The 12,317-nt window shown below is 31.5% G+C and overlaps 2 protein-coding genes across 2 annotated transcripts; both read right to left on the bottom strand.

The window, feature by feature from the left end:
• Positions 1 to 1,319: 1,319 nt before the first annotated feature.
• On the bottom strand, positions 1,320 to 5,580 carry LOC123207399 (serine/threonine-protein phosphatase PP2A-2 catalytic subunit). Its single transcript, XM_044624795.1, has 6 exons — positions 5,139 to 5,580; positions 4,679 to 4,793; positions 2,176 to 2,284; positions 2,013 to 2,090; positions 1,693 to 1,884; positions 1,320 to 1,599 (listed from the first exon to the last, which is right to left on the bottom strand). The coding sequence occupies exons 1-6, from the start codon at positions 5,389 to 5,391 to the stop codon at positions 1,426 to 1,428; spliced, it is 921 nt and encodes a 306-aa protein (XP_044480730.1). The 5' UTR covers positions 5,392 to 5,580; the 3' UTR covers positions 1,320 to 1,425.
• A 3,767-nt stretch (positions 5,581 to 9,347) lies between these two features.
• Positions 9,348 to 11,847, bottom strand: LOC123207400 (CLAVATA3/ESR (CLE)-related protein 25-like). Its single transcript, XM_044624796.1, has 2 exons — positions 11,109 to 11,847; positions 9,348 to 9,881 (listed from the first exon to the last, which is right to left on the bottom strand). The coding sequence occupies exons 1-2, from the start codon at positions 11,360 to 11,362 to the stop codon at positions 9,842 to 9,844; spliced, it is 294 nt and encodes a 97-aa protein (XP_044480731.1). The 5' UTR covers positions 11,363 to 11,847; the 3' UTR covers positions 9,348 to 9,841.
• Between the last annotated feature and the right edge of the window lie 470 nt (positions 11,848 to 12,317).

Genomic DNA, 12,317 nt, shown 5'->3' on the forward strand with positions numbered 1-12,317 from the left:
GGGAAGGAATAAGTCACCAGAGAAAAGAAGAAAAAAACCTTAGAGAGAAAATAACTACTTTTCAAATTTTGGGTTGGGGATAAAATTATTATATTTTTAAACAGAGTAGATAAAATGTAATAAAATTTTAGTTTTTAAATTTTTTTGGTTAAATGACAATTTTGCCGTTAATTTTGACTAAAAATTTTAATAGAATTTGACTTGTAGATGTAATTTTAAATTTTTGAAAGTTAATAAATGTTAGTTTAGATTTACATGGATGGGAACAAGTCTTTCTTTTGGCCTAAAATGTAGACTCACATTTTTCTTTTAACTGCTTTTGATAAAGTGTAGTATCGTCTCTGTTGCTCCTAAGATGGTCAGTTGTCTACATAAAGAAGAAAACGGACTGCTGTCCTGCCAGAAGAGGAGTGGGAGCTGGAAGGATCTGGGAGCAGCAAAAGCCTGCTATTCATATCCATCCCTGCATGTTGAACACCAACGGCGACTGTAACACACGGTATGGGTAACGAAATCCTTTTAAAGGAGAAAAATGCTTTCAATGATTTTAAAATCAAACCAAATTAATTGGTTCAATTGATTGAATAAAAAATCGACTCTAACTCTAATCCAATTAACATAAAAAAATTGTTTGTTTAATAAACTGGTCAAACTCGATTAAAATTGAACCGGTCAAAACAAGGTTTGACCTAAATTTAAAGTATGTTTCCAAATTTTAATTAGTTTTAAATAATTAGATTATTTTTTATTAAATTAAATGAATTTCTAAATATTTATAAAGAAAAATAAGTTTAAAAAAAAATTAAAAAAAAAATCCCAAATCTATTAAAATATCTTCTACAATAATTTATAGAATTATGTTTTTTTTCTATATCATAAAATTAAAACTTTTTTATTTTAATTGTTTTATTACAACCAAATGAATAATTATTATTCACTACAAAATATATATTATAACCTCCATAAGTGTGAATATATTTGATTTTTCAAAAATTTTTAAATAAAATTTATTTATTATAATTTGGTAATAAATTAAACTAATCAATTTTTTGGTTAAATCAATCAAATCAATCGAACCATAACCTAATGAGACAACTGATTAAACCACTGATCTGATTTTAAAAACATTGAATGCTGCAATTATGCTGTTTTCTACTCGGAAATGTGAAATTACAGATTAATATATAACATGTTATTCCCGCCCTCTTTTTTCAATATACAAGACAATAGGCTACTGGTGCCTTATGTCAGTAAACCTATGGATTCCGTGAGCACATTAACAAGCAGTAATAGGACAAACTCCACACGAAAGAATGATGTCGAGCAACCTCAACTTCTTAAACAAAAGCTCCTCTTTTTTAGGACACATCTATACTGGTACAGAAGAAGCAAACAGAAATTACAAACACAAGGTAAATATCAAAATTACAAAAAATAATCGGGTGTCTTGCGTGTGGTGTCAGGCTCTATTTGCCGGGGCGCCGGATCAAATTGAAGAAAATTCTGGTCCATATTCTCCCCAATCTCCAAAATTGCAGCCATATTCCCACACCGATAACAATAGTTTGGAGCACTAAATACAGTCACCACGTTCTTTTCCTAAAGGAAAAATTATATGCTAGTTAATAACAAATCATAAATGAAAGTGATAAACATACCTAATATAATCCCTAAATGTTCTCTCAGTCACACCTGACACCAATTGTATCCTTCCATGACTAGCTGGTGTGCCCTTGAAATCAGTGCAAGTCCATTTGTGTGATTGAACTGAGCTGCAATATCCTGCCCAAATGTGTAACCAGCACCACGAGGAGATATTCCCCATCCACACCGGTCATCTGGATCAGACCACAACAGATCACACATGGGTCCTTCGTGTGGAACCTACATATGTGCAACAATCATTAACAACATACAGCTTTGTTACATGCAGCATACCAAATCCATGATTAAATACCAGAATCTTGATTGTGTTTAAATATAAACCTTTAGCCTAGCCATTCTAGACATACCTCCTGTATGCGGTCTAATGCCCTGATGTTATCTAGGGTATCCAAAGATGGTGACAGTCCCCCATGCAAACAGAAGATCTAACAAATCAAAATTAAGGGTTGTTACAGGTTGCTGGGGCATCAATCAAGATAAGACAGTCAACTAAAAATGTGCAATTCAAACCTGACTCTCAATAAGGGCTGTCAGGGGTAGGTAATCAAAAAGGTCGGTAAAATATTTCCAGACATTGGCATTTCCATATTTTCTCAAGCATTCATCATAAAACCCATACCTGAAAGAGTAAAGCAAAAGAATTGCATGAAACACAACAGCATAAATAATCACCATCCAAGTATGTCCATGCATATGCAGTGTGCTGCATGCAAGTGTGTATTTGCACTTGTGTATGTGCATGTGTGTGTATGTGCACGAGGGTGTGTATTTGAGAGAGAGAGACAGAGACAAAGAGAAGCTTAAGAAACTTGTATATCATTCCATCTTCTAAACAATCTGTATCAACATCAACTCGATCAGGATAAAAAAAATTTCCATCTTCTAAGCCATCATAACATATAACTACCCTAGTCTTATTCCTCCCATTATCCCTCCCTCACCCTGATGCATGCATCTGCTTCAATCAGAGCATTTCATATCAACCAAGTCTAGGTCAATGCACATGTCATAAAGCCTCAGCCCACATCCTTCAAACTTAAATCTATCCATGTAATGCAAAGCCCCTTTTGTGTAATCACACTCTCAAGCAGTTGACCATGGCACTCAAAAATCTTCTAACAGCACTAAATGCACTTTGGACTATAGAGAGAAAAGAAAAACACCACTGGCAAAAAATTAAAAAAAACAGTTATGACACTGTTCTGTTATTTCTTGCATTAGGGAGAGATAATAAAGTAAACAACTGCATTATGAGTGGGAGCTACATAATTTATAGTAAAAACAGAATAATTGTTTCCCTACAAAAGGGTGATCCTGCAGTAATGTATGCAAAAAAGCATTGATCAAAAGAAATAGTATAACAATTTGCTTCGGCAGTGTTACCATTCAACAAACTAACCAGTTATATGAAGGACTGTCTATGCAAACTTCATGTAACAGATTACCTATTAAAAGACATAATCATCTAAAAAGAGGATTGTTAGTTTAAGTAAACTAAGACATGCTGACATGTAATGTAATTCATATTTAACATGTTAGTTATTCTTGTCATGTTATTTGTTAAGATCATTAGTTTAAGTAAACTAAGACACACTGACATGTAATGCAATTCTTATTTAACATGTAAGTTATTCTTTTTCAGCTTATTTCTTAACTCATTTCTGATTTGGAAGTCAAAATAAATATCTATTTTCCATCTCTCTCTAATGCATGCATCAGACCTTACATAAGAAATTCCTATATTCTGTGTATTAGAACATATACCACAATATAGCAAGTTATAACATGCAAATTCTATTAAACACTACCTAAGAGGTAAATCAATATTAAAATTATACAAGGCAAATTCAAATCAACTGGAGATCATTAGAAATTGTTTGGTAGGAATACAGAGAGAAAACTGACAAGGGAAAGAACAAGAGAGAAAAGAAACGTCAATCCCTTAGTTGATGCACAGAAGACAAGTAGAGAGACGTAGAATACTCATCCAGAAGTAGACAAAAATGGAGGAATTAAAATTATCATTCTAAAATTTTACCCCACCATCTCTTTATTCATTTTCTCTCCACCCAACACAACCTCCCCACCCTTCTCTCTATCCAACCAATCTTTCCCTTGCTTTCCAATACCTCTCACAAAACAAGCATATATTCAGTTGAATTCTCATACAAAACTTTGAAATTTTACTGGAGCTAAGATACTGATAACTCTTCAAACAAATTAAGAAGTATGCAAAGGGGTAAGCTGCTAACCATGTTCAAGACTCCATCGATTAAGAATATTGTGTAATTGAACATGTAGGCAAGCACTTATTTATGTAATGATCCCTACAAATATTGCAACTCCCAACATGGTAAAAGCTATGAAAATAACCACTTTTATTTATTGATATCAACTGAGGATTGGCTCAATGCATAGTCTAAGGCAATCCATGATTGCCACAGTAGTGTACAACACATTAAAAGTAAATATATATTTCTCTGAATATTATAGAAACATAATATTCCAACCCTATGATTCAATAACAGTGTATGGTAATTTGGGCTGCGAATCACACAATTCTCTGTGTATATTTTTTTAGATTTATTGTCCAATGAAATCTTCACATTCTAAGCCTACCCACCAAGGAACAGGTTCTGACAGTGGGCAAACACTCAGATAGAATGTGGGAAAAAGGGGATAGTGTAAGTCACATCACATGCAAAGCTCCTTTCACAAACCACAGTTCAGGACACAATACATTGCTCTAGAAAAAGCAAAGTGGTGTAGATAATTTAAAAATCATAATATAAAAATTAACTATCACAAAAGAATGATCCCAATGAAAAGTATATCTATATATATAGTATTTTCATATATTGTTCCAACTAAGAGTTGTAGGGCCATGGACAAGAAAGACATGGTTTCATAAGCAAAAATAATCACTACAGCCTACAGCTGCTTCAACCAGTATTGAAATTTTTACTCTGTGATTTCCAGTGAAACAGCTCAAATGACAGAAAATAAATCTTACACTTGAGTTATTTGCCGGCTTTCATGATTTCCTCTCAGGATTGTAATTCTATCTCTGTACCGAACTTTCAGTGCCACCAAAAGCGTGACAGTCTCCACTGAATAATACCCCCGATCTACATAGAAGTAACAGCTAATTAAAAGGTGCTAGAGCATTCAATTTCATTGAATTTCATCGAGATACCCAAATTTCAAAATTGAAACAAAGATAAACCTGTCAGACAACATTTGGGCAGTCACTAATACTGTTTATACAATCTAATTGGATAACATTAAAAGCCGGTTTCTATAAATTTGGCATAAATCTCAATACACTAATAAAAAATTTTAATAGCAAAAATAACCAACATAATAATACATGTATTATATGAAAAAAAAAAAAGAAAAAACCAACATAAAATGCATGAATTAAATAAAAATTAAAAATACAGATCGAAAAATAAAAGAAGAGATTAGCTCACCTACGTAATCGCCCATAAAGAGATAATTAGTATCGGGAGCATTGCCACCTATGCGAAAAAGCTCGATTAGATCATAAAACTGTCCGTGAATATCGCCGCATACGGTGACTGGACATTTGACTGGCTGGACGTTCCACTCCTCCACCAAAATCGCTCTCGCTTGATCGCAAAGAGTCTTCACCTCCGCCTCCGACAACGGCTTGCACTCCATCAATTGTTCGATCTGCCTATCCAGATCCCCGTGTGACGGCATCGTTTCAGATCACAGCAGATCCACGTATCTATAGATCAAAAGCCTAGAAAAACAGAGAAACGATACGCTTAGGGTTTCCGATTAACAAAACGAATCGTTTTGATGATCGCAGTGATTTCGATCTTTCTACCATTGATTCATTACGGTGTTATTTATTTCATAAAAAAATAAAATAAAATGCTGTGCGTATACGAATAATATGTTTTGTAAATGAAAAAAAACGGTGGGGAAGAGGAGGACAGTGAAATGAAACCCAAATGCAAATGAAATGAAATGGAGATTCAATTTCAAACGACAATGATAATGATGTTTGTGTTTTTTTATTTTTTTAATTCAAATAAAAAACAACTTGTTATACGTTATATTGTATTATTTTTGTTTGTGTTGGCGAAAATTGTAAGGAAGGAAAATTTTCTGTCTCCGGTGGCTCCGCCGAGTCAATGTCGCAAAGGAGAGTGACACGTGTCGGATTTTTTCTTTTATTTAATTTGATTTTAACATTCTTGTTATTCGTTTGTTTCCTTGGGCCGAATATATTCCCGACCAAAAGTTTTCTGAAATGGTTTTTTCACTCTTTAAGTTTAAAAAGTTCATTTTATCACCTGTTCATTAAATTGTTAATAAATTTGTTAATTTTTTAAAGTTAGTAAAAAGACAAAAATGCCTTCTGTTTTTACCAATCTAAATCATAGTTTGTCTTAACAAAATTTATTAAAGTTTTATCCATCCCTAGTTAATTTTAATGTTAATGTTTTCCAAGGGTGCAAGGGAAGGAGGGGAGGCAAATTCTAGTGAGAGGAGAGAGAAAATTATCTTTTAGTGCATAGACCCTTCAAATTCTTGATGGTTTATTTATGTTTTAGTAACGATAAGATTATTGTCTTATTGTTATTTATTTGTCCTTGACCTTGTTAGAACTATAACAACTTTTTTTGTTACGTTGCTTTTTCCTTAGGTTGCATTGTCCTCTCCCCTTTCAATAGAACGGCTATAGTTTAATTAGATACCATTGATTTTGTCCATCCCATCTCACCACAACTACTTTGGTATGTGAAATTGTGACTTAAAGGACTTGAGTTTTGATTTTGTGTGATGCTGCAACGTTCAGTTCTCCCCTATCTACCAATGCCAACCTATTCTCCACCATCCATCAACAATTGCCCACCAGCCATTTATCATGTCCTCTTCTCACCCACACCTAAGTTTGTTTTTGTGTGACTTCCACCATCCACCCAATTGCCTACCATTGCACATTTGTCTCCACTGAGTCTTGATGCACACGTACAAAGTCATTAGTTGACTGTGTGCTTACCAATACCCTTAGACACATGCACGCAGAATCCATAACCCATGCTTGCTATTTTTTAAATTTTATTTGTGGGTTTGAGAAATTTTGTGATGGTGATTTGTATTGAATTGGTAGATGATAAGAAAATAGATTTTTTTTTTTTTTAAACTTAGTAGGTTGGAAAAATAGTTGTATCAAAGTTCAGGTGGAAAACGGTGATCCGGCCTTTGTTGGGTGATGATGAGGGTCAAAGACACAAAGTGATGAAAATGAATTTGGTCAAAGAAAACAAAATAAGATTGAAGGAAGATCCATTCAGCTTTTGAATTTTAAAATTTGTTTTATTTGCCACTTCCACAAAACTCCCTTTAATTTTCTGTTTTGTCCTCTCTTTCTGGTGTTATGTCATCTGGGACTTTGAACAAGAATATATTCTAAATTTCCCATTTACTGAATGATAATTTAACTTTTTACATTCTGTCATGTAAACAAAGTAATAATGTTTGCAATTCTTTAAATAAAGTGGAATTTACTTGACATGATTTTTCTTATATTTTCAAGAAAAAGAGACATTAACGTATATCTAATCACACTTTGTTTGTATGCAGTGATGCAGGGTTGTTCTTCGCTTGGCAGCTTCTTCACATGCCACAAAAAGCACCAATTTCAGTCTCTTTTACCTTTTGCCCTTTTTGGCCATTTGAATCCAGTTTTAATTTAGACTCCGCCAAATGACTATGTCCCCCCAAAGTTTGATGCAAAACTATCCTCTCACCTGCTAACTATAAAAAATTTAAACTCTCGCCCATAAACTAATAAAATTAATAAAAATAGTTAATTCCAGAGATAAAATTGTTATTTAATTAGTAATGTATTAAAAATAATGAAATATTATCTATTTTTCTCATAGGTTTATAAAATTAACAATTTTCTCTAAGATTGAGTTTTCAAATCTTATATTTTTCCTTTAGAGTTTCTCCCTCCCCTTTTTCGATGCATCTCTGGTGTGTTCCCCCTTTAGTGACTATTCTTCATTTAGTGATAAAAGCGATGTCTTCGTCCAGTGACGAAGATGGTCACTAAGGGGGAAACACGTCAAAGGTGCACTGAAAAAAGGGAGAGAGAGCAAAACCATTGGTTTTGGCACCGAAAAAGAGGAGGGAGAGCGAAACCATTGGTTTTGGTGCTTAAAAAGGGGAGAGAGAAACCTTAAGAGAAAAATGTAAGATTTGAAAATTTAATTCTAAAAGAAAATTACTAATTTTCTAAACTTATGAGGAAAATAAATAATATTTTATTATTTTTAATATATTAATTATTAAATAACGATTTTACTTTTAAAATTAATTATTTTTATTAATAGTTTAAAACAGGAATTTAAATTTTCAATAATAAATAAATGGGAGTTGGGTTTCTGTCAAACCTTGGGTGGGAATATGTCTTTTGGCCTTTAGACTCAAAGATGAATTAATCCAAAACCCTAAAGATTGCGTGGGTTAAAAAGCTTTCTGCAGCTTGTGCATACGTACAAAGCCTCTTTTGACTTTTCTCTTTGAAAGAAAAAAAAAACCCTTACAATAAAATAATTAATAAAATTATATATACAAATAATATACATAATTTTATATATAAATAATAAAGTATCACTGTATAATTAAATATTATTTTATTTCTAATTTTAAACTACATAATCACATAGTGATATGTCATTATTTACGTATAAAATTATACATATAACACTACTCATTACAAAAATGAAAGATTATCACAAACATATATTACCTAAAAAATTATTGGACATAAATTATTACGTTAAAATTTAGTAAAAATTGGTCAGTATAAATAATTATTATGTTTGATTAGAGATAATTAATAAAAAAAATACTAACATATTATTTCACTTAAATATCTTTGAATATAATTATCCTAAAATATTCTTCGCGTTACTTATTATATTAATTAAAAATGATGATATTTTTATCTTAAAAAAATAGTAATTAATGATATAATTATAACAAAATCAAAATTACTTTAATATACCAACTTAATAAAATAATATATATAACACAATTTAATTAAAAAATATTTTTTATCTTTTATATTACCTATAAGATTAGAATTTTTATTATATACCAATTTAATAAAATAATATATATAAAAAATAAAACATATATTACTAGTAAAATCTTTTTGTTCCATCAATCTAAACCCACTTAAAAGTGAGATGCTCTAGCATAATATGAGTTTTGAAAACTTACAAATATATTAAAGTTAAAACCATTCACTATTTTGAAAGAGTAGTTGAGTTCTGAGATTAGTTAATGAAAATAGAGTTTTACGTCTTTTGGAATAGACAATCCGAACAGAGTAATGGTCCATGTGTAAGAAAATTGCTTCTTTTAAATTGAAATTTGATCATATAGCTTTGAATTTGATTGTACCGAGACTGGAAGAACCTCATGTTGTTTTGATTTGACCAAAGACCAAAACAGTATGTTAGGTTGTATTAATTCCCCCGCCAAAGAATCCAGGGAAAAGAACTAACACAAGATGCAATCGCCTTTCCTTTTAGCTCTCCTACCTTTGATTCTTCATTAGTTTGAGAACTTATTCCACAGCTTTCTTATAATATATAGTTTAAGCCTAATAAATTATTCAAAATTTTAAATAAGCCAAACCCAAAGTCGAATAGTATTTGTTGATTGAAAGATTGATAGAGATGGTACATGCATGCATGGCTGCTCAAGCTTATTGACTTCAATTTACAGGCAAATATTTATGTCTATTTATCATCCGTCTCACTTTTTCTTTCTCTACACAACTCATCACACAAATCTTCAATTGATAAACCACACACCCCCCCACCCACCCCCCGCCAAAAAAAAAAAAGAACAGTCAAAACACTAATAAAGTAGAGTTTCTACAAGGCTGTTCATCTTCTGGATTCTTTGCAAGCGTACGTATTAATTTCTGTGTAAAGTCACAGTAACTTCCATGTCTTCACCCCTGATAAAACCTTGCCCAAAAGAAATCTTACTTGTTTAAATTAGAAATATAGTTGCAGGCCTTCTGGGATCCTCAAAATATATTCCACCATTTCTCATAATCCCCTTGTTTCATCTTCTGCGTACCTTTTTTGGTGGCTTTTCCTATCTTTGCTACCTACGATTGCCCAGGAGGTCTTCTAGAGTTCCCAGCTCTCCTGAAATTCAACCAGGATTTTGTTAAAACTTACAAAGTTAATGGTGGCTTTTGTTTTGTTGGTGTATTGCTTATTTGTTGGTAACTTTAATAGGCTTATGAAAGGCTAAGTGCTCAACTCACTACAAAAATATCTGGCATTAGCAAAAGTAAAAAAATGAATGGATAAATATCCAATTATTATAAATAATATTTTGATTATTTTAACGGTCAATTATTTATATTTCTATTAAAACAAAATAAATTTATAATTTTAATAAGAAAAAAATTGTGGTTTAAAATCTATTTCTTTAAAAAGTTTGTCTATCATTATAGGTTTTTCATTAATGGGAAATTTATAATGATAGACAATAATAAAATTTTTTTAGTTGTTAAAACTTTTTAACAATAAAAACTAAACTTTTTAACAATAATTTTTCTCTTGTTAAATTTATAAATTTATTTAATTTTAATGAAAATATAGATAATTAATTATTATAATCATAAAAATAGTATTTATAATAACTGTATAAATAGTTTTGATAATTCATAATCAGATAATTACGAAAAAATATTGTAGGTTTGATAAAAAAGTAGAGATAAAGAAAAAGGCAAAGGCAGAGATACCATAAAAATGGAGAGTTGTAAAGGGCTCATAAATGTAGAGAACAATAAAAAATGTTGATAAACTTTGAAGAATCATGATTAGGGGCAGGCAGTGGGAAGGAATAAAGTGGAGAGACATGCAAAGTTTTATTCCTAAGGTTAAATGAAGGTAAAATAATTAAAAAGACATTGATTTTAGTATACAATGAAACAGTAAAAGCATGAACACAAAACCTTAAAACTTATCTTAGAAGCATGAAAACAAAACCTCTAGAACTTATATTATAAATATCACTTAATTCCATGAAAGACAAAGCCTAATTTCATGTATAGAATACCAGGAAAATTGAAACAAGAATAATATTTTAGGAGGTCTACCATTATATTTGGAAGATATGGCTATGAGAGCTGGAAAGATATAAAAATGGAGATAGTGCTTCTCACAGATATATAATTAATTTATAGAAACACCAGAAATTCACCAAAAAAGCATAGAACGTGCAAATATGCCTGATAACAGTTCAAAGTTCGAAATTCATTTCCATGATATCAACTAAGAAAAGTCAGAACCGGGTAATTAAGAATAATTAGAGATAGAGTATGAAAATTAATTAATTACTTGGAAACACAAGCAAGTTAGTACCTGTTATGAATAGGATCTGGTCCATTGGGTACTCTTCTTTTGCTCATGTAATTGAGATCCAACTCCTGACGGTTAATCGATTTCTCTCTTGCTAAAGAATCCACATGATTTCGATTTCCTGCTGATTGAGTAGATAATGTTGTTGTGGCTTTGTTTCCTCCACTTTCCAGGCTTCCAATCAACAAAAGCAAGATAAAACCAGTCACTGCAACAGCTCCAAACAACGCCCTAAAGAAAAAACTACTCCTCCCCATATATAATTTGGATTTTGCTAAGTAGCTTTGTTTCTTCCTAGAATTTATAGAAGAAGCTTCTTATACTGCTCCTAGAGCAGAGATAGATAGATATATATATATAAATATATATATATATGAAGAGACAACTCAGAAGAAGAAGAAGAGAAGAGAAGAGAAGATGGGTTAAGGCAAGAATTTGTTTTTGTTTCCAAATTTTAGCGTAGTTTAACTTCACTTGATGGGTTGGTAACTTTATAGGTAGAAGCGAATATGTGTTGCATGCACTTTCTCGAACGGAGAGGGCTTAGCTGGTGACATGGAGGCGAGCCCCTTTGCTTTATACTGGTTAGTTCGCCAATACGACACTCATCTTTTGCTTTGGTTTGTGTATTTTCATGCGCTTACCAAAAGACACTCCCTTACGTACAGCAGGATCAAAGCAGAGTATTTTAGCCGACGACTACCTGCCTCATGTGGAATTTTATATCCATGCCAAGGGATCTGGGAAGCTTTCCCAATAATCCTTTTGCTGCACAACAATTTCTTTAAAATTATCAGCAATTTGGTGCGGATATTTTGGAAGTGAAAAATGGATAGATGAGTTCGTTTATATAGATATAAAAAACATTAATTCCTCTAGCTAGTGGTTGACCAGAATTAATAAATTAATTAATTAAAGAGTAACAAAATTTATAACGATATGTAATCACTTGAGTATATCAATAGGTTATATTTAATATATGACATTTAAATAATTATGAATTAAAGATAAAATAATATTTAATCACGTGATAATATATATAATATATATCTATTAATGTATTTAAAAATGAATACGTATAATATTGCTCCAGAACATAGTTGTCTATGAATGAATTCTTGAAGTTAAACATGTTATCTTGAAATATTACCAATATTTAAAGTGCTCTAATAAACTCCTTAACTACTCAAGGTCTATTAATTGTCTGGAAAG

The sequence above is a fragment of the Mangifera indica genome, unplaced genomic scaffold, assembly GCF_011075055.1.
Source record: "Mangifera indica cultivar Alphonso unplaced genomic scaffold, CATAS_Mindica_2.1 Un_0075, whole genome shotgun sequence".
In the NCBI taxonomy this organism is placed as follows: domain Eukaryota; kingdom Viridiplantae; phylum Streptophyta; class Magnoliopsida; order Sapindales; family Anacardiaceae; genus Mangifera; species Mangifera indica.